This window comes from Pseudochaenichthys georgianus, chromosome 5 (genome assembly GCF_902827115.2).
Source record: "Pseudochaenichthys georgianus chromosome 5, fPseGeo1.2, whole genome shotgun sequence".
In the NCBI taxonomy this organism is placed as follows: domain Eukaryota; kingdom Metazoa; phylum Chordata; class Actinopteri; order Perciformes; family Channichthyidae; genus Pseudochaenichthys; species Pseudochaenichthys georgianus.
In genome coordinates, this window is record NC_047507.1 from 907754 (window position 1) to 931370 (window position 23617).

The following is a 23617-nucleotide window of genomic DNA, read 5'->3' on the forward strand; positions in this document are numbered from 1 at the left end:
GTTTTGTTTTTATCTGTGAAGGAGAAGTTGGGGACATTTTTAACCAGAAGCTGTTTTTAACGATTACATTGGTAAGTATAAAATTATAGTAATCATAACCCCCCCCGCTGTGTATGAGTGTTTTGCAGCATTGCATCGGTCTTGCTATATTAAGCCAACAGGATATGACTGACATTGAACTTCCTGCAAAAACACTAACCACAATAAACTGTTGCTCATGATGTGTCATCTTATACTTAGCTTTTTATATTTCAATTGATTTAAAAACAAACACATTAAACATTTATTATTGTTGTTATATTTTCACACGGTCCTCCATTAGTTTTAAATGTTTCCTATCACACGTTGGCTGGCTTTTTGATAACAATGCAGCAGTGTAAAATGTTTTCCATTTTCCCTTTTAATGGACATGTTATAGCATACAGAGCGCAGATTCTCTAAGTGAAGTTAAGTTTCCTAACATTAAAGTTTTTATCTGGTAAAGACTGTTTTAATGCTCCTTTTCTTAAGGTGATTCTGGTGTAGTTTTATCCTATGCACACTCATTATCCAGAGTTAAGTTTTGGTTTCCAGTTGTACAGAGCTGTTTTCGTAAATCCATCAAATCGACTCGGCTAGAGGAAGTCTCTAAAATTCTCTCCACTAAAAGAAGAACTGCAGTGCTCTGTAGCGAACCAAAACAAACAAGCCTGAAAACAATACACAATCTTTAATTATGACATGAGAAATCTGTGTTGATCCAATATGAGGACAGCTTGCTTAAACCATCTATAGGACCATCTGTTGGGCTTCTAAAAGATCAAACTGTTCTCCTTAGAAAAAAGAAAATGTGAACAGACTTGGACAGTTACAGAAAACCTCGATCAGTGCTGTCGATGCCGCACTTCCTGCCATTGGTACGCAGTAGAACGATATTTTTCTTCTTAGCGGAATCAATTAGATCATTTTTAAGTCAATTAATCATATTGTAGCATGTGCGGTTGGTTTAACTAAACAAACAATCACATCTGTTTTGAGCTGACACTACAGAAAAAACGTATTTGCCTCCCTGGAAAAGCTCAAAGATTGAAAGAAGTATTTTTAGTTATGTTAATTATGAATAATACTCTCTGAACACATTGCTGAATGTGTGTTTGGCCTAAAATGACATTGAGTCAAAGGGTGAGATACTAGAAAGCTTTTACAACAAGAAAGACAATATGTCGGATTACACGACTGGTTGGGAAAATCACCTCCTCTTCCAACCCCGGTGTTCAACATCACAGTGTGTCAGTGTGAAGCAGGTACAACTGTGTTAAGAAGTGTGAGTCACTGGCCTCCACACACACTGTCACATTGTGTTGTTTGTGTTGAAACTTGCAATTTAAGACCATACTTTACAACCCGAAGGTCCTCTCTGTGTGACTAGAAGGGACCCTCGCCTCATTTCAAAGAACCCTAATGTGTTTTGGCTGAAGCCGTCGGTTTGGAGTCTGATAGCAATTGTCATCTGCTCCAAGTGAAACATGGAACAATGGCTGATTGTGTGTTTATGGTTTATGAGTGTGTGTGTGCAGGACCGGTGGGACTGCCAGCCAATCTGGAAAGAAAACAGAGATGAGACACTTTTTTATGTTCTGTAGAGAAAATCCAAGAACCAACCTCAGAGTAGTTTCTCTGGCTGTGACTCACTGTGATTTATTAGTTATTAACAACCTGTTGTTGGGAGAACAGGTTGATTGAGCTAAAGTCTGGGCTCAATTGACGTACCTGAAACATTAAAGAGGAAAGCAACGTGTGATTGTTGTAGTTTTGTGTTTGTTTGGGTGTAGATGCCATGCTGTTATACCTGATATCACTTGGCAATAACATTAGATACATCAAGATGCATCACGAGATGATGATCTGATTGTTTATACCACAGGCAGAGGTATTCTAAGAAACTGTGTGTCATTCTCTTTGTCAAAAATATTTGTGTGTCATGTGGTGAGTGCCAGGCTGTGGCTTTTCCCTTGAACTAGTATTTACCAGTTCAATCAAGTAAATACCAAACTCAAGAAAGAATCGATACAGTAAGACAGAATGTGATTTGAGGGGTGATGCCATCCCACTTGAATGGAAACTTACTGAAATTCTTGCCCGTTATTGACCTTACTCAATTTGAGTGAGAGTGCTGGGGCCGAGGAGTTTATATGGCAATGGTTATAATTAATTAGTTTACCAATTAAGAATATTTTTGACCAGTTGCAAATGTTGGCCTTTAGGTTTACAGTCTTTATGTACTTTTAACAAGAAGTACCCTTAGAAATGAGCTGATCAAAAGGTGTTCAGCAAAGCAAACATCAAATACAAAATAAAAATACTTGCACATCACAACATTTTTAAATTCAGCACCTCTACATGGATATAGCGCCTTGTGTTTTCCCATAGTTTTCTTTCACTGGGAAGTTCGCTGGTCCAAGATGAACATAACCAGTGTGGTTCGCTCCCACCTTAAAGCTTTGACAAATTGCCTCGACACTTACACATGATTTATGTTGATGGGCAGATAGAAAACCAGAAGGATGATTTCATAATGAGGGACTCGTAAATACATACAAGCATGAGCAAGTGTTGCCTCCAGCTTTATCTATTGCCTAAGTGAACCATGACTAAAAGAATAAAGGAGTCTGTGACAGGTCTTAGGCCCCACGAGGACGAAAACGGCTAAACGCATAGGATTAACGCAAACGCAATCGCAAACGGCTTCCGTCCACACGCAATAATTATCCGGATAGTGTCTGCCCACACGAGACCGCTCCGTTTAGCTCCAACCGCTGGAGAAGCTGCAGTACATATGCAGGAGCCTGTACGTGGCGCTGTAACTTCCTCCACAAAAGCAGCGAAGAAGCATGGTTGTCATGGTTGCCCTTCTATTTATTCTCCGCGGTGGGGGCCGAGGGAACCGGGCAGAGTTTTTCGCCAGTCAGCGTGTATTAAAGTTGAAATCTTCCGGACACAATTATAAAAGTGCCGGTCAAAGGTCTTCTTTGTTATTTATTGAGCTTTAAAACAAATGAATAACGACTCTATATAATATAATGATAAAATACACGGAGCCTCTCTTTTTCCTCCCTCTCTTCGGACAGCGCCAGTGTCTGTCTCATGCAGCAGCTCATCCAGTAATCAGTGACCCGGCCGACTGTAAAAATAAACATATTTATAACTAGTTTAGTTTGAGAGGTGATTAAAATAGCTAAGGGTGATGATCTGACTTGAAGTGTGTGTTTTGCTGCAGAGGGAGGAGCTGCAGGTGAGCAGAGCTGCGTGTCTCCGTCCTGTCAGATTAGACTTCACTCGCGAGAGAAAGATAAATAATCTAAATTCAGGGTGCAATTTACTTTGACGTGGGGGTGAGCAGCAGAGGTGGGGAGAGGCGGGGCTATTGCCTCATCATTATTGCTGTAGATGTTGCCCAAACAACTGTAGCATGGTCAATAGCGTCCGGAGCACGATAGCAACTCTGCGATCCGCCATTGTTGTTGTTGTTGGTGGCGAAACACTTCAGCACTGGCGCGGGGTAAGCGGAGGTGAGCAGAAGAGGTGGGGAGAGGCGGGGCTATTGCGCAATCACTATCAGTGATCTGAAAATGTCCGTATAGGGCGCACACACGGAGCTGTTTGATCTCCCAGAGAGTGGCGTATGCATTTCTATCCACCTTGGGACCCGTTGTCGTTTCCTCAGTCGTTTAGTGCCATATTCGGTCGTCCTCGTGTGGCCCAACGGTCTATATGACACTAAACAGTAACGCAAACGACCAAATTCGTCCTCGTGGGGCCGCAGTCTTACTCTACTGTGGAGGATTCAGCATGTGAAGTACAGTCGTTACGAACCTGTTGCATTGAAGAGCGAAGCCGCTGTATGTTGAAGTTTGATTGATGAGGGTTAATGTTACCCTGCAGTGAGGGGAGCTGGAGACTGTTTGTTTAAGGATTTAAAAGCCTGTCAGTAAGAGCCGCCTGCAGGACGTCCTCCTGATCTAAAACTAGCCCCAATCCGCCCTTAACAAGGAAAGATGCTCTGCCACTGATTAATAATGGGAGCCAACCTTTTAAAAATAAATAATCCTGCAATGTGACTCTTATCATGTCAGAAATGACTCTAAAGAAGGTAGATTAAACTTCCTTTTCAATGCCATTAATTAGCTGAGTGACCTTGTTAATCTTCATAGCGCCTCTTATCAGGTTTTGAATTACTTTTGTTATATAGTCAGAATGAAGCAGATAGTACAATATAAACATGATCATTACTAATGGTGGGAAATCTCCCTCCATTAACACCGTGCTCTGTGGGCCGTTTGAAGATACATCTGCAGTAAAAGCTCTTCTTTAAAGTAATGATATGTTGTTACTCCCTCCCTGAAAGCATTCCTTTCTTCATCATACTTTGGACAGAGACTCTTGACTAGGAGTTCAGTTTACACGATACAGCACATAAAGTATTAGACTCTTTCATTAAATATAACATTACTATTTAGTTATGAAACACAGAAAAAGCCTGACCTCTTCAGCCCATGTTTGAGCCAGAAATGTGTTGAAAAACTTAGAATGTAGGCCTCCGCAGACCTTAACAGAACAAAAACCCTCAATAAATATTCCTAAATGATTCAGTTTGTAATGTTAAGTGCATTTCTGGAGAGGTTTTTGGACACGTGTTAGATATCTTAGTGCCTTTTATTCTTCTGCTACATTAATGGTGCTTCACACCGGACGCAAAAGAGATTTGTCATGATGGAAAATAACCTTGAAAGTCAACACAAAGATGCAAAAGACGCATATGTGCACCAGGAGACAAAATAGCGACAAAGCAATTTGACCTAAGATGGAATATTTCGTATCATTGGCATATTTGTTTGAGTTAAAAACGTTGGCCTATTGTTTTTGAGCTCCTGTTCTCACTGACGTACATAAATCAGAAGTCAACAAGCGGTCTTCAGCACCTCATAATGGTGTGTTGTTTAAATAATAAAGTTGCTGCCATATTTGTGCCTATACTGTATGTGGCATCTAAGAGGGTTGATGGATCAGCAACAATGTTACCATGTGTTAGAAATGTTTGTCATCTCGGGAAAGACCTAACATGTACGTATCACTGCTTTTTACTACTCTGTATCATTGTGTAGTTACTTCGGCACCTTTCTTGATGTGTTTACTGACATTAAATCACAGCATTTTTCTTAAATATTTGTTTTACATCACCTTGTTAAAAATGAAAAAACATCTGTGTGAAACGAAGCTGCCAATGTGCTGAATTAAGTTGATTTGTTATTTACAATATTTGTAAGTTTTGACACATTTTACAACACAAGTTTCGAGGGATCACTGAAGCTGAATAAAAGTCATGACTCTGTCAGAAAGAAGGATTTGTTCGGAGCCATACATTCTCCAGTCGTCTGTTTAAAGCCTTTAAAGTGCCGCTCAGTTCATCTTTGCGATGCTTCAAATGAGACATTATGTCTTCAATCTCTTCTTATCTATAACGTCCGTAAAGTTCAACTTAAATGATTGATTGACTTTAACATGTCAAGCTAAAGCACTTCCAATCGTATAGATAAACACAACATAGACAAACAGAGGTACTGGTACAAACTAAGTTACATTTGTACCAAATTTGGTCGAAACTTAATTGGTAATTACACAATGCCATTTATTGTTATCCACAGATGCACCATTGACTTTTTGGGGACAAAGCTGCAAAGTGACAGCTGCCTCGCAAATGATCCGTCAAACACGTATTAAATACACTGCGTCATGCATATCCTCTGTTTGAAAGAAGTGTAAGATTACTTACAACAACCTGCACAGCTGCGTTGATGTCATCTTCACTTCTATGAACTCTCCTTTTTGCAATATGTTATGAATGTATAGCCCAACAGGTAGATACACAGAGCTCTAATTGGTTTATTGATAAAACACCAAACCAGAATAGCTGGAAAAATGTGCTATAATTTAATTCCTTTTCACCCAGTTTTCAAAATACCTTTGTATGGATATTTCTTCCATGCACCAATTAAAGATAACTACTCCTTCATCTTCTCTATCCATCAACACTGAATTGATGCATTTAGCTGAGCAGGGTCCTGTCATCCCTTCATCTGTATGTACACTCAGGCCCCGGCCACACGAGGACGAAAACGGTCGTTTGCGTTACTGTTTAGTGTCATATAGACCATTCGGCCACACGAGGACGATCGACTACGGCACTAAACGACTGAGGAAACGATAACGGGTCCCAAGGTGGATAGAACGGCATACGCAGCGCTCTGGGGGGTGAAATGGCTCCGTGTGTGCGCCCTATACGATAATTTTCTGATAATGATGAGGCAATAGCCCCACCTCTCCCCACCTCTGCTGCTCACCCCCGCGTCAATGTAAACTGCACCCTGAATTCAGATTATTTATCTTTCTCTCGATATGGACATAAACGCGAGTGAAGTCTAATCTGACAGGACGGAGACACCTCTCAAACTCCCTAAACTAGTTATAAATATGTTTATTTTTACTGTCGGCCGGGTCACTCGTTACTGGATGAGCTGCTGCATGAGACAGACACTGACGCTGTCCGAAGAGAGGGAGGAAAAAGAGAGGCTCCGTGTATTTTATCATTATATTATATAGAGTCGTTATTCATTTGTTTTAAAGCTCAATAAATAACAAAGATGACCTTTGACCGGCACTTTTATAATTGTGTCCGGAAGATTTAAACTTTAATACACGTTGACTGGCGAAAAACTCTGCCCGGTTCCCTCGGCCTCCACCGCGGAGAATAAACAGAAGGGCAACCATGACAACCATGCTTCTTCGCTGCTTTTGTGGAGGAAGTTACAGCGCCACCTACAGGCTCCTCCATATGTACTGCAGCTTCTCCAGCGGTTGGAGCTAAACGGAGCGGTCTCGTGTGGGCAGACACTATCCGGTGAATATTGCGTGTGGACGGAAGCTTTTTTGCGATTGCGTTTGCGTTAATCCTATGCGTTTAGCCGTTTTCGTCCTCGTGTGGCCGGGGCCTCAGAAAAACCTCCCTCTGTTTTCATGAATGAGCACAAAGCTCCTCAGGTTACATCCCATCATGTGTTTTTGCAGGTGTTGAGAATTACAAAGTGTGAGGAGGGTCGTGACCTCGTCCATCACAGCAGCGCCGTGCTATCAGGTTCACACATTATTCCACATCCTGGACGCTAAGTGTGCCATACAGTGATCCTGTTTACATAAAACACTCCACATTAAGTGTAAGGAGAAGGCTTCATATTAAAACGCTCACGTGTCATAGAGGCCCTGACATCTGACTGTTTCATGGAGTAAAAAGACACGTTTAATTATGTATTACACTTTATAAGCTGTGAAAAATGTCCCCCTCAAATCTGTTGTCATACAAATTGGGTGTACAAATGTATTATTACTATGAACAGAAGATCTAAAGCAGTAAAATCATGTTTTGTCATAACTCAAATTCCGCTGCAAACTGCAAAGGTGTTTACTTGTACACATAAATCCCCTCAAACGTTTTTACTCGTTACATCTTGCTTTGAGCAGACATGTAACATCAAACACAGTAAAGCATCCTTTTCTTATGTCTGCCAAACACACACACACACCTCGTCTCGTTTGCGCATTGCTTAACCTGCTGCTTGATTCTTGTTTCACTAGTGCATTTTTTACATGTTTTTAATGCTGAGACGATCACAGACATATTTTATAGACTATTCTTGATACTTTTAGCTTAAATGGAGTATAGATAGACCATATTTATTTAGGTTTAGACACTAAATTCATTTAGTTTTCAACTCATTTTGTAGTCGGCTTTATTCGTGGTTTTACTCCATGTATGGTATTCAGTTTACATGCCATTAAGTGATGTCAAATCAGGTGGGCATGTGTTGTTTGTGTGTTGAGAAACTCGATGGCGCCCATTATTTGGGTCTTTTTAATTGAACTTGCATTTAATCATACCCCCAACAATCCCAAGGTTCGATCTGAGGTAAATCTAAGTGTTGACCTAGTCTCTTCACCAACATATAAATCTAAAAGCACTGATACTTAAGATGCCTGCATACAAACGGCATCATCTTTCTTAACTTCTATTAATATTCAACCAATTTGACAAAGACATCATACCGGCGATAATGAAAATAACAGAAGAGTTTATCATTTCAGAAAACATACATACACAACCACATTTTGGCCTTACTCTTCTTTCTATGGAAATGATAGATTCCGCAGATTTTTGTTAGACTTTATTAGACCCAAGGTGGTTATTTCCTCATAAAGACTCCGTCATGTGAAACCTTAAGACAGGAAATCCTTCTGTTTGTCTGTTTCTGTCTCTCACTACAAAACTCTTCTCTCCACTGTCCTTATTTGTCTGTTTCTTCCTCACCCTATTTTCTTTCATATCTAATTTACTTGCTGTCATGTCTTGCTTTTTGCTCCTATATTCCTGGCTTAAAGGTAGGGTAGGTAAGAAAGAAGAAACCAGCTTGAGTAAGCAAGAATTTGAAAGTACACAACCTCAACTGACAGGCAGGTAGGCCATCCAATTATCTGCCACGGGCCAAGGCAGATAATTGGACTTCGTTTTACAGCGCCACGGCTTCCACAGATGAAATATTTGTATATTTTTATTGTCAAAGCATTTAATGTATTAATTGCTATCGGGCTGTTAAGAGCATTCCATGGAATATAACAAAAAGTGTTTCTGAAGTGAATGACCTACCCCACCTTTAACAGATGGAAGAGAAACTATTTTGCTAACTAACTTAAATACTTTAAGATATGTACAAACTAGAGATAGTACAGAGAAAATCAAAACACAGTGAATGCATGATGCAAGATTTCATAGGAAACAAATCAAACTTATTTCAGACCAACATCAAACATCCTGATGGTCACCGGAAATGTATATCTTTGGAGAAATTACTGTAATATAATACAGTAATAAAACCAGTCGTCATATTACCACAAAAAAAACAACCAGACCATGTTGTGTTTAGAAAGGGGCAAAAAGAAAAACAGACATAGCTGAAATCAAATCCTGCAATAAAAAAGACACATCCTCATCCGTACGTGCGTTCCCACAGAGGGAAGGGCTGGTTCATGACTCCTGCGCCCTCCTGTTGCTCCTGATATCTGCCCAATAGAAGAAATTATAGTTGCCACCGGCACACAGAACTGGATGGCACAGAAGCATCCCCGAACATTTCGTCCTAATCTTCTTTGGCATCTTAGGACGATGACATTTCATAATGCTCCGACATTTTTGGGGTATTGAGACTGAATATTGATCGTCAGTTTATGAAAACTTGTCGGGAATATCAGCTTTCTCAGTATTTACTATTTACTTGCACTGTTTATCTGTTGTATTGTGTTGCACTGTTGGAGGAGCCTGTTACCTAAGATTTTCATCGTCATAACTACACTGTAGCTATGCACGTATGACTAATAAAAGCCTTGAACCTTGAAGCTTATATACTCAAGACACAACTATCAAACTGTGATGCTATCCATCCAACTTTTAGACCTGTAAGGAACACAATTGATTGAATCATATTGGTATTTGGATGAGACCTCTCATGGATGAATAAATATAAAGATTTGAAAAAAAAAGTTATCAAGGAAATGTCCGGCTATGATTCGAAATTTGAAAAAATCATCCTAAATAAATTATTAAAATAATTGAGGACATACAACCTTATCTGGGTAGGACAAAAATATTCATTAATAATCAGATATTTTGGCTCATGCCTCAGTCAGGATTGTGATCGAGAAACGAGTATCAGATGGACGCTTTTTAACTAGATCCAAACATATAACTCTTAAAAAATCCTGCAATAAGAGCATTTGGAACAGCTCTATGTTTTGCAGCTCTGAGCTCCAGACTCTCCCTCCTCTCCTGTTCCCATGAGAATGATCTCCGGTTGGGGCAGAAGCCACTCGCTGTTACCCTCTGCCCTCCCCCAAAGGACCAATCGGCCAACATTAAGTGAGCGACCCCGCCAAAATTAAGATGTATGCCACAGCACAGCAGTAACAGTAGACCGAGGTCAGGTCAGCTGAAAATAAGATGTCTAATGTCAAAATAAATACGTAGGACGATGAGATCGGCCATTTCTCTTCATACTTTGAGGAGGGTGCAGAAACACACCCTATATCTTTTTATTTTGAGTTAAAATGTCACTTTTAAGGATTCTTATCTCTTTGCATGAATGTGTAAGTGTGTCTCTTATCTCTGCTTTTATCTGTATCCGTCAACTTCTGCAGAACAGTTTATCGCTGTGCAAATAAACCTCAATAATCGACAACTCACATCTCTCCACACATGTTGAGCTAGTGTTTCACAAGCCTGGGGCCGAGCCATCTGTCTGGAAATAATCTTAGTGTGTACTTCCATGTAGAGGGAAGAGCTGCAGGACAGATGAGAAGGTGCATGCAGCGACAGAGAGAGACTTTAACCATGGATGTATGAAGAAGACTGGATACAGCGTTGGAGAAGGGGCCGCGTTCATCCCTATGAATACAAGACTGCTCAATTAACGAGAACATTTATACCCAGAAGTTCCTTCCTCTGGCAATCTTCTGCATCTATTGGCCCATCATGCATACTGGCCTTTTCCTTTAGCCCCATCACCAATCCGCATCACCATCCCAACTTAGTCAAATAAATGTAGAGGAAAAATATCTCCAGATTCTGCTTTTAGCACATTTCACAACTTTAAGGACCTCATTAATTGAATGAAGGCTATTCAAGTTCTAGGACTGGGTAGTTGATTTACTTACTTTCAATATCCGCTGATCTTTCCCAGTGTAAGTCATTGAGAAAAAGTATTTTTGGACCCAATGACGTCATGGTAGTTGTAGCACAGTTGTGCATGGCTCAAATTAATCAAATGTTATTTTTTTCAACCCAAACTTTTGTGGACTAGATAGTTTGCCTCTGCTTGCCTGATCTCCCATGATGCCCCAGAGCGTGGCTTTGTTTTGAGGACAGAGCAGTTGCTGACTCAGTATAAATGACCATACAAGGCATCAGGATTTACTTCAGATCAGTTAGGAAAGAAGATTACTGCAGCTACAAAACCATAGCTAGATCTCTTTCTCTCCTCTATGTTCATTCAACAGTTCAGTTTCTTGTTCTGCCCTCTCTTTCTCCGCATGTTGTCTTATCTCTCTGTCTTATATTTTTGACCTATCCTCTTTACACTCCCTTAATATTCCCCCTCTTTTTCTGGCTACTTTTTATTCCCTCTCCTTCCTCCCTCATTGCCTCTCAGCCTACAAATAGAGAGGGTCCTCTAATAGACCTCCCTCAGGTCTCCTGTCCCTCCAATCCTCCCTCTCCTCCTCCCACTCTTCCCTCCCTCGCTCAGACCTCCCTTTCTCAGCCAGCCCCAGATAAGAAGGGGCAGAAGTATTTCTCTTCGGCCACTTCTGAACAAGCAGCCACCAGAGAAGGATGTTTCCACCCACAGATTTCCTTTCTTTTCATTCCCCCTGGCAGTTTGGACATTCACTATTCCCAAACCCTAAAAAAAACCATAACCTCTATTTTTATCTCTTAAATTCAACTTAGCTTTTCCAAACACATTTTTTTACAAAGATATTAGGGAACTTCAAGGAAAATCATGAGAGACCGGCTCAGGGTAAAAGGTAGTGGACCCATCCTGTTATTCTTCATCAGCAAAAGAAAGCCAACAACAGAAGAAAATTGATATCCAAAAGCAAAAGAAGGACATGGATCCCACGTGTTGATCACCTCGTCTGATGTGATTCTTCACCATTATTGAGGAAGGAACAGAAGACGCTCACAGGACAGGTGTTGCTTCCTGTTTCTGCAAAAGCGTTACCTGCTGAAATCAAACAGATCAGCCTTCATGGATTGACAGTAGGTGCAGAGACATCCTGATGTTTTCATGCAGTGAGTTGGGGTCAGAGTGTGAATGAGCTTCTCTTGACCCTCTTGCCCTGAGAACACTTTAATACGTTTGAAGAGATCGCTATGAAAGGTGTAAATCTCTGTTGGGGGTCGCTGGTGCTGCTTTGGACCCTGTCAGTCGTCTCTGATGCAGCCGGTGTTTCCAGCGCAGAACGAGGAGGAGCTGGAAGAAGAAGAAGTGGTGGCGGAGGAGGAGGTGCGGAGAAGAGAAGGAAGTTTCACCGCATCCAACACGGTCAGTGCAGCTACACCTTCATCCTGCCCGAGCTGGACGGATGTCTGGGCGGAGCATCGCCTCCACAGACCGAACAATATGGCGTCTCTCGCGGCGGGCCAAGCGTCGTGCAGAGAGACTCTCCACCCATCGACCGCGAATGGTCGGCTCAGAAACTGCAGCGCCTGGAGAGCACGATGGCGAACAACACGCAGTGGCTGCAGAAGGTAAGAGACAAACTACCTCCTCTTTATCGTTTGTAGATCTTTTGCACACAAGGAAACATGTATGAGGCAAGAAGGTTGACACACATGTGCAGTGTCTTGTAACTTTGCGACTTATGGAGGACAGCTGGAAAACATGACATCTTTGGTACTTTTTACTAAATATCTTACACTAGACCAAAAAGATAACAAACAATGGAGGAACAGATTTGAGATTTAAATTTTGGCTACATCAAAATAACTTATAAAAGAGAAGGTTGGTCAAAAGCAGGTTGACAGTTCAAGCTAAAGTAATGAGTGTTGTGTCTTGTGACGGATACTTTGGGTCTTATGCAGAACAGATAACTTATTTAAGCGTTTGAGCACCAGGAAAAGCGCTATATAAATGTATTATTATTATTATTAGATTAAGGAATTAATTAATGTTCAGGTACTTTTCACTAAGACTCTTCTGTCAGACCAAAAGGCAAAGTTCAGTACAAATTACAGCCACATAGAACATTGTATCACTGGGTATATAAGTAGATTAATTAATGGAAAACATGTTGCTGGAAGACGTGAAAATATGTGTGAATTCATTAATCGGACATGTCATTTTATAGCAGCTGTGTACGTAGTGTGTGTGTGTGTGTGTGTGTGTGTGTGTGTGTGTGTGTGTGTGTGTGTGTGTGTGTGTGTGTGTGTGTGTGTGTGTGTGTGTGTGTGTGTGTGTGTGTGTGTGTGTGTGTGTGTGTGTGTGTGTGTGTGTGTGTGTGTGTGTGTGTGTGTGTGTGTGTGTGTGTGTGTGTGTGTGTGTGTGTGTGTGTGTCAGTGTGTGTGTCTGTGTGGCTCAGTTTTCTTGCCCGGTGATCTGCAGGAGAGATCAAAGTTTGGGGTTATGACTCTCGATGAGTGGCAGCTGGTTTCAATCAGTGAACACTTTCCCTTCTGTTGTTCTAACAAACTATAATTTCTACATCTGTAGTTTCATTGGATATGTGACTGCACGCTGTGCAATAAGATGTGAAACCATATTCCCCCGTTACCATCTATTCTGCAGAAGTATTGCAGAACACCTCGGCTGTACCAAAGAATGAATGTGTGAAGAACTGACCACTTCTCACAGATACAAAAGATCAAGAGTCTGTCTTTAGCCATTAAAGATTGCTAATTATTATATTAATTGATGTATGATGAGTGATGGTTTCTAATTGATAGTGAGTTGGATAACATTTGCAGTCTCTTTAGTTTGAGCTGGAAATTGTTACCTGCCTACATATTTCTTCTGATTGCTGGCAGGGGGTGACATGTTGGAGATTCTTGTTATCCACCCAGAATTCCCCTCCAATATCCCCGACCCAACAATGGCAGTCTCTAGTGTGAAAAGGATGATAACCTACAAACATCAATTGTGGGAATTTGCCAAGCCGAGTGACTAGTAGTAGTAGCACTACCAGGAATCAAAGACAAGACTAATGGCGCATTTCCACTGCAGGGCCTCGTCGGCTTAGTACGGTATGGCTAGGCCTCGTTAGGCCTTGTTAGGCCAGGCTCACTTTGTGCTGCGTTTCCATTACTGTTCAGGAACTGGGGCAGTAACTATAGTAACGCAGTGTAGGCAGAGCCGTTACGTCATCTTCAATGCGAAACACAAAACCAACATCAGCTGTTAGCTGTTAGCCCTCAGAGCTCACAGCTCCTCATATCTGTTCAGAAACTAGACAGAAGTTAAACAAGTACAAGCCACAGACTGTCTGTGTCATGGCGAATACAGTCGCTGCTTTATTTATGTCTGTATAGGCCGTTGTTTTGAGTGTGGACGGAGCATGTACTGTGTTAGCTTAGCCGATCTCCATTCATAAAACACGCATTTTAAAGGGTTTTTTAACGCAACCAATAACGGGCCGTGCACGGCATGCTTAAACCACGCTCCGCGCTGCAGTGGAAATGCGCCATAAGATGCTAACATGCTCACAAGGCGTGAATTATATAAATTGATCTTAAACATATTCACCAGCTAAGTTACTGAGCACATAACACAAAGTACAGCTTAGTCTGAAGGAATGTCTTGTCAGTCATTAAACATATGTTTGGAAAAAATAAAACCTGATTTCCTTCGTCCAGTTGAAGATTTTGCATTTTTTTTAAATAATTCTAGATTCAAAGAAAAGCCGTAAAAACGTTGTTCATATCCATTCATTTTTGTTGCAGTATTTTCCTGCATAAGGGAAGACTTTGACATTAACCAAAGTTAGTAGGATTCATCCTCGAGGCAGGGGGCACCCTGAACATCAGCTAAACATATAATGGCAATTTATCCAACTGTTGTAGAGATATTATCAGCGACAACAAACCATTGCCTTCCGTAAATGCAGTTAGCAAGACCAAAATAAGTAAAATGTTCTATCTCAACAATAAGCTCACACAAATGAAGCAATTTACATAAAATCAAGTGGAATTGTTCCGAATGATCTTTGTTTAATTATCACCATTGGGATTACATTTAAATTCTCGCACTTTAATCGCACAGATTTGGCATTTCACCGTGCCTGTACCATAAAAGAAAAAACTCTAGCCAGATATCAACACGAACCCGTCCGTTACCTCAGTCACTTGTTGGGCTGTCATTTGTCTTTGCTCCTGATTTTTCTAGCTGAACAAAGACCGACCGTTTTGAGAGATGCGTTATTAGTGTGCAGCAGTGTTGATTAAAGATAAAACAGTAGTCTCTAAATATACTAGCCACAAAGCCTCTTTGTGAGCTCTACAGTACATCCAGTTTCTACTTCCTCTAGTGAAGTTGAGACGTTGGCTCAGACTCCTGCTGACGTGCAGATTGAAATGGTTTGGGTGCAGCAGGTGATGTTGATCCATGAAATCGGATTAGCGAAAGAAAACATTTGTAAAAGGAATGCGTATGCGGGGAGTCCCCATTCATCATCATTACAATCATTTAAACGTCACAGCCGCAGCATGAATAATGCTCCTGTTTAAAGTCAGAGTTGATATAAATCATAATTCTAACAGAAGGAATGCTGACTTGATTTATTTAGCTTTCAAAATGCTAAATCATGGCCTTCAGAAAGTTGACTTGTAAGATAGATGATGGTAGAAAAGAAGGAACTGCAAGCTGGGTGGTAGCTGGTGCATTTAAGAAGTAACCCAATGTTGTATTAACCCGAAACTATGCAATAACTATGGAACCAGAGGAAAATTATCTCTGAATTTAGATATCAAAAGTCCCTTTTCCAACACATCTGAAGAACAGTGTAGATGGTATTTTTGTTTGCTATCACTGTCTCTCTCTATCTTTAAAAATCGAGGAAGGTGACCATTTTTTATTGTTAATAAATCATAAGTAAAAGCGAACCCTTACCAATCAGCGATGGCTGCAATGTTCGTGAATGTCTTTGGAAAATATTAACCTTAGAGTAAGTGCTTTTTCAGCAATTTAGTCACCAGTTTCAACCCAAAAATGTAATTTGGCCATCTTTCCTCCATTTTATAGAGAAAATGATTAATTGATTTATAAATTAAAGCATTTTATTTCGTACGCCTACATATGTTTTGGCCACGAGTGTGATAGAAATGTTACTTTACTCCTCTTAAACCCTGAATACACACTCAAACTCACATCTGCAACCCAAACAGATCTCAGAGAGTGAATTATACATTAAACGGATAAAACAGATTATTTTTGCTGCCCACCGGGGTGGATTTCTTTTCTACTCTTTTTTTTCTGAGTATCCGAAGCACTCATAGAAAGATTTAAATCTGCAGAAAATGTAAATTCAGAGTGGCGCTTCACCGGATTAAACCATTGAGATTTCAGGAGTGTTTTCAAAAAGCTGGTATGTGTGTGACTTTGAGTGTGTGTGCATGCGTGCGTGTGTTCACCACCCACACTGTTAACCCTCTGAGGAGTCGCAGGTCAGGTCCAGAGCTGAGGCCTGCTGCAGCGACAGGAGACAGAGAGGTGACCTTTGACCTCCAGCTGTCTATCTAATCGCTCTCTGACTCTGTCACGTTTGTTACCGTCCGCTCATCAGAGCTTTAATTTAATTCAGATAAAAGATAACTGCGTCTCTTCTCAGTTTCCCTGTCCCTCCCTCTACTTTCTCTCAAAGTATCAGAGTTTAAGGTGTTTTTAGGGTTAAAGTACATTATATTCCTCATGAATCTCTCATTGACAGGCCAGAGAGATATTTATATATACATCTTAGTCTTTATCCAGATTAAATGAGAAAACATCAGAAGAGGCTTCAGGCGAGACACTGCAGGCAAAAACCTCGTTTTTCAAGTACTGGTCAACTTTGAGATGTTGTGCTATTTTGATTCTATAACATGTTTTCTTTCAGGCTTTTGGAAGGAAAACGTACAAAATACACATTTAAGTGTTTATTTTACTATAGTTTATCTATTTGCGTCTGTAGATTTCTCCTAAATTCACCAAAAGTTAGCATTCTAACGTAACATAAAGTACCGCGACCGCTGTGTGCACCATGGCAACAGAGATATCGTTGGAAAGCTGTTTCTCTCCTGCACAATCTCATCAGATCCAAATATGGTCATTTCCTTTGTATCAGCAACCAATCGTGAAAGCACAAAGGGGTCTTAAACCAAGAAACGAAATCTCATTGGCTGGTGTACATTTCTGACAACGTGATTCGTTCAGATGCGTCACGTGGTGTGCTAAAACACTTCCTGGTTAGCTTTCCGCTAGAAATTGAAATCTCAAAATGCCAAAAGAACGGCGAAAAAAACGTTCACAGAGAAGACGACAACAATTGTCACTTGCACGAAGCAAGATTATACAAAAAACAAATGACCCCGAACATGAAATACCTTCACGGAGTGCGTCGAGGCGCAAGCTATCATCCAGAGAACAGGAGGGTTCAGCTAGCGCCTCACTGCAATCTTTAAAGGTCGTTTTCTCAAAATGAGTTTTTTCTCCTACTCTGGGTTCGAAATTTCAACTTCAGTCGCACGTAGAGCAGGGGTAGCCAACACGGTGCCCGCGGGCACTTAGTCTACCGCAGGGGCAACGTGAGTCGCCCGCCGGGCATGTTCTAAAAATAGCTCGCCAAGCAAATCCAAAATGCATAAAATACACAAAACAAAAAAGGAAATGTAATTAAAAGAATCTACCCTATGCATAAACGAAACCTAAATCATAGCGAGCTCTATCTACTTACTACAACTCTATAACACCCCTCCCCCCACCCCACAATGAATATCGACCAATCACGTTCTTGCTTGATTTGCGGGACCAGCGTTGCAGTCGGGAAGAAAACCAATGTGGCACCTCCCCGCTGATTTTCCTTCTGGCAGAATCTGCACTACACATCAGCCCCATTGAACAGCCTATCATGCCAGCCTATACAACACATGAGGGGCAGAGTTTTACTCTGTGTGTTGTAACTTATATATTTATTGCACTTGACGCACACACACGCATGGCATAATTTCCACTGGGGACATGTGCCCCGCACTTTTCGAAATCACCTTTGTGTCCCCACTTTACAAATATGTTTATTTATTTTTTTTACCGCAAGCCGTCATCGCCACGGAGGAGCACACAGCCTTTGTGAGCGAGCGAGACAGAGAGAGAGAGTGAGCGAGCTAGGGAGGGTGGGAGAGAGAGACAGAGAGACGGAGAGAAAGAGAGCTAGGGAGAGCACACCTTTATCTATTTAATATAGATAAAGTAAGAAATAATTCCAATGTGTACTATAGGACAGTAAAAAAAACAGTTTAAAAGGGGAGTGGTTAGTAAAATATGCATAAAGAAAAAGAAAGAATGCTAATAGGTAACATAAGATAAGAATAAACAAGTTTAAATGATTTGTTATTGGTTGTGATCATATTCTAAAGATGTTTGGATTATTGAAAATACAGCTCCCTTTCATGTTGAGTGTTGAGAGCTGTATCCATCAATTCATGTTGTGCTCAAAGTGCACCAGATTGATGCATTTCACTTCAAAATCTTCCATGCATGCTCATGAGGCGATGAGGACCCCCCTAGAGAAGGTGAGATCCACCCCCAAATAAAAAAGGTTACATTAATTAAATTGCAAACATTTTGTTTTAGTAAACACTGCAAACGGGTCCCACAGACCCAAACAGCACACAAAGGTTAAAGGTCAGCATATAATAATGTTAAAATGTGCTAAATATATACACTGCAAAAAACAAAAAAAGAGGAGTAAAAGTAGCCCTCGACTTGTTTTATTTTTTGAAAGTAGCCCTCACCCTAAAAAAGGTTGGTGACCCCTGACGTAGACACCAAACCTTCCAGTTATATTCCTATCAATATTATGAAGGCTTTTACAGAAGGGTTTGTTCATATATCATTCATAGCCTGAATTATACAACATTGTATACCTAAAAACATGCGAAAATGGATATTGTAGGGCTGTTGACAGTATTTTCTGATTTATGGAGTGATAAAAAGAGATATCCAATATCCCTTCTGTAAAAGCCTTAGATACTAATATGACTACAAAATGAAACAAGAATTGTGAACCTGGCTTTATCCAAAGTTCAGATTTCGATTCCTGAAATGTGTTAAAATTAGGGCTGTCAAGTTAACGCGTTAATAACGCGTTAACGCAAAAAAAATTAACGCCACTAATTATTTTAATGCGATTAACGCATGTGTATTTTTTTCCTCGGCCGCCCCGTAGTTTCAGAGCGCATCGAGTTTAAAATACCATCTACAAGCTGATGCTGACAGCCCCGCTCCTGCTGCCCGCTTGCAGCAGACCACACTTCCACACTCACCGGCAGGCACCGACTGGCCACCGGGAGGACCGGGAGGGTGTGTGTTTGTGTGGCCCGAGCGAGCGACAGAGAGACCTTATGTGCATTGTTGTTGTTAGCATCTGGTGCTAGCTAGCTGCGCTAACGGATATAAGGAGCTGTTTAAATAAAAACAGAGGAGCGACATTTCGCCACAACTGCGCCGAGCACTTGACTTGATGCAGGAAGCAGACAGCGGGACGTTGTAGGAGAAGTCAGCACACTCAGCTAGTGTTAATGCGCGCAACATGATCGCAGCTTCCAGGCAGCTTCCAGGCAGCTTCCAGGCAGCTCCCGTTCGAGCATATGCCTTGAGTTGCACATAGCTCCAACGATCCAACACACACACACACACACACACACACACACACACACACACACACACACACACACACACACACACACACACACACACACACACACACACACACACACACACCCCATTTGTATTGTATGAGAGGTTCCAGGTTGTTGTGTTTAATATTCATGAGAATATTTGTCATTGTTCAAATGATAATAAACATTTGCATAAAGCATATGTGTCCACTCATATGTTGATAAGAGTATTAAAAACTTGAAAAATATTCCTCTAAGGTACATTTAGAACAGATAAAAAATGTGCGATTAATTTGCGATTAATCGCGATTAACTATAGACAATCATGCGATTAATCGCGATTAAATATTTTAATCGACTGACAGCCCTAGTTAAAATATGTGCATATTTAATGAGATAATGGTTAATTTGCATATTTAAACATGCTATTTCAGAAAACTTGTAATACAAAAAACAATTGCCTTATTGTAAGTCATTAACTGGAGAAATGTCTAGCTGATACCTTTAAGGTAAAAAAAATAACCCTATTCACCTGGGGTGTCTCGCCTTCACCACTATCCTATGAATCAGCGTTACAAGAATTAATGAAATCCAAAAAAAATTAAAAAGGCAGCAGAAGTTGTAATGTGTAGTAATGTATTCATTTACAGTTATATTTATTATAATGTCTTTCCAGAGCCAAATTAAATGTTCAAATTGGTTGTTTTTTCTAGTATATACACATCATCACATTTGAAGAGAAAGTTTGGTATGACTAAAACAGTCCATTGTTTTCCAATTTTTGTTGGATTAGTCTGGATTCAATAATCAATTGGCCAAGGCTACATGCATACTCCAGCCTTTCAGAACATGACTTCTATTTTCCTTGTAAACTGCCCCTCAAAAGTTTTGAAATGATAATAGAGACATAATATTGCACAAAGTATTTCTTCAGAGCCACAGCTGTGTGGTGTCTGCAGTCTGCAGTACAGCACTCCCCAACCCCCAAACTGAGACAGCAGATTCCCTCCGTTTGGTCAAATTCTTCCCAATATTTGTGTTTCTCATGCGCTCACTGGTGGCAAATGTTCCCTCTCAGAGCTCAGGGAGTCACAAATCAGATCCTAAAGCTGGAGTCTTTAACTGAGGTCAAACTACAGCGCACATGACGGAGCAGCGAGTGTGGTGTTTGTAATGTTGTTACACATCTTTATTTTGTTCTGCAGAAAGATAGTGAATCAGCAGTGACAAACGTGAACGCCATCTCTCAGTCACAATACATTACATGTTACTTAGCTGATGCTTTTATCCAAAGCGACCATCATTAACCTCCAAGCTAGTTTTTAGAATGCTAATATGGTCTTAGGTGTGATGTGAAATCAACACCATTTTAGTTTAGCGTTGGCATACTAACATTTGCTACTTAGCACTAAACACAAAATACAGCTAGGACTGATGGGAATGTCTTTAGCTCTGCGGATAATTGGTCATAAAGTAAGTATTGAATACAATTTGACCTAATGTTATTATAATTAATGCTGAGCAGAACATGATTGTCTATATCAAATTTCATAACAATCAATTAAATATTTCTTTAGATCTATGATTTAAAAACACAAAATTGAACCCCATGGTTCATAAATTGCCAATTCAGCATTCCCAAAGTTGGTAGGATTCATCCTCTTGGGAGCATGCGTTTCTGACACCATCTTCACTGTGCATGTTGGTGTTACTGTAGATGAAATCTGGAAAAAGCAGGCACTGCAATTTAAAACCACTTTCAGAACAGATAAAGCGCATGACATATACTTAAGCTTTTCTATCAACATAAAGCAGAACCGTATCTATGTCTTCCCTCTTCAAAGTGTACAGTTGAGTTTCAGTGTGGCCTCTGCAGCAGTTCAGTGGTTTTGGAGAGAGTGGGTCTGTAAACAGCAGTAAGTGAGGGAGTTAACGTGGGGTTTGTTTAGGTTTCTGCCAAATGACTGACTTCAAATGGAGCCGAGTTGGAGAGACGGAAAGAGCTGTGGTCAGATCACAGCCGGGTGATCAACTGCTGCCACACTTTGATCTGCTCAAAGGTTATTCTGATGATAACCTGCAGAGACACAAAGAGAGAGAGACGGCAGCAATTTAGAGAAATCTGATGGGATACGGAGATTACTAAAGAGGGAGATGCATATTTGAATTCACCGGAGCAGCTTGGGTTTTGTGATTGGCCCGATCTTGGTTGTTTCTTGCTTCACATCAGAGATTGTTTGCCTAAAGTGGAGCCCATTAGGACTTTGTGGAAACCAAAAGAGATAGAAACAAGAGGCTAACACAAGCTGAAATGTGAAAACATTCTTAAAACATTGACTTTGCACAAACACAATCTCTGCTGGGAGTATTTGCAGCTTGACCTGAGTGTGGAGGAACACCTGGTCTGTGCTGCATCATCTTTTACAGCCTCACATCAAACAGACCCCACTGACAGCACTAATAACGGCCTAATGACGGCTATTATCTGCCCGCAGCCTCCGTCAGTCTCAACAACCACAACCATTCAGCCGCAACTGGCTTTAAATACATCGTTAAAAGTGCAATAAAAACAAAGTAAAATTTAAAGAGGAGGAATTCTTCAGAGCGAGTGAAAGTGCTGGAGGGCAACAACTCTATTTATTGACGATTGTTTCCTATAAAATGTCTTAAAATATAAAAAAAATTCCATAACAGTTTAACAAAGTCTAAGGTGATGACTTTAAATGTCTTGTTTTGTTGTTACAAAACCCCAAAAATATTAAGTTAATATGGAAAATCATAAGATCTCAATATTGAGAGACTGAGAACGGCATTATCTGACATTTTTCAATAGAAATTAACATTACGATGATTGTATAATACATCCACAAACAAATAGTCAACTCATCATTGCTGCTCTTCTTATCAAATAATTTGTTAATAGTTTGACAAAAGTAATAATGATTGAACACAGCATACACGTCTGACATGACAAAACAACAGTAGTGTCAACAATCAGGTTGTAAATGACACCAACATCCGAGCAAAACATATTTTAAAACCCTTTTTATAGTTGAAATACAATTTGAATCCCTCATTACAGACTGCGTGTAAATCTAATAACTCTTGGCCAAAGCTGACAAACTGTTGAAATTCAATATTTGCAATAGTTTCATGACGTCAAGAAACAGTGACCTCAATTTAAAAAGCAATAGAGTAAATGTCTTCAGAAGTCGACATAATTGGAACAGACTTGTGGCATTATGGGCTTAAAGGCAAGAATTCACTTTGTGATCCTTTAAATCCTGCTTCCTTCCTCCTGAATCTCTTCTTTTTTCTATCCAAACAAATCCCAGTGGTGAAAAGTTAGTGTATTTGTTTTTTAAGAAGTTACTGTTCTGAATCTTTACTGTGTCCCTCTCAACTGAATCTTTAACGAGACACAACATCTGTACCTGCTTTTTTCCGGACGGACACATTTTCTCAGAGTCTCTTTTCACAGCTCGGTTACTTCTTCAAGTTCTTGTGATGTTTAAAATATTCACCGCTCCCTGAAGTCTGAGTTACCCGTTTATCGGTCTCTCCTCTCTGGAGTTTATTCCCCTGTTGGGAATGGTTTGGGAAGATTATAGAGGATTGGAGGCAGTGAGAGGAGAATGGTTTTACAGCAGCAGTTTGATTGTGTTTCATGGAGATCTGCAGTCGGGGGGCAGGAGTGGTTTTTTAAGTGTTTCATAAACCGTTGTAAACCTGCAGTGCGCTGGCTGATGACGGGCTGGTTTAGGATCTGATAATGGGAAGGCTAGAGGCTCATGTGCTTCTCTTTTACACTGCAGCTTAGCTTTTTAACGATGTTTTATTTATTACACTTCATGTTATAGAAAAAAGATTGGAATAGATACTGAATTGCACGTTACCACAGTTCCACACAACGATGAGGAAGTTGTAAAAAAAGATATTGAAAACACAAAAAGCAGAAGTAATGCTGGAAAGTGAATCACAATTTCTGTCTCACTGTGTGTCTGTGTGTAGTGTGTGTGTGTGTGTGTGTGTGTGTGTGTGTGTGTGTGTGTGTGTGTGTGTGTGTGTGTGTGTGTGTGTGTGTGTGTGTGTGTGTGTGTGTGTGTGTGTGTGTGT

General features: G+C 40.5%; 1 protein-coding gene across 1 annotated transcript in view; it reads left to right on the plus strand.

The window, feature by feature from the left end:
- The first annotated feature begins 11458 nt into the window (after positions 1–11458).
- Positions 11459–23617, plus strand: part of angpt4 (angiopoietin 4) — a 64942-nt gene continuing 52783 nt past the window's right edge. Inside the window, exon 1 of the mRNA XM_034083284.2 lies at positions 11459–12388. Coding sequence (XP_033939175.1) covers positions 12011–12388 — 378 coding nt within the window. The 5' untranslated portion in view covers positions 11459–12010. The remainder of the gene's footprint in view (positions 12389–23617) is intronic.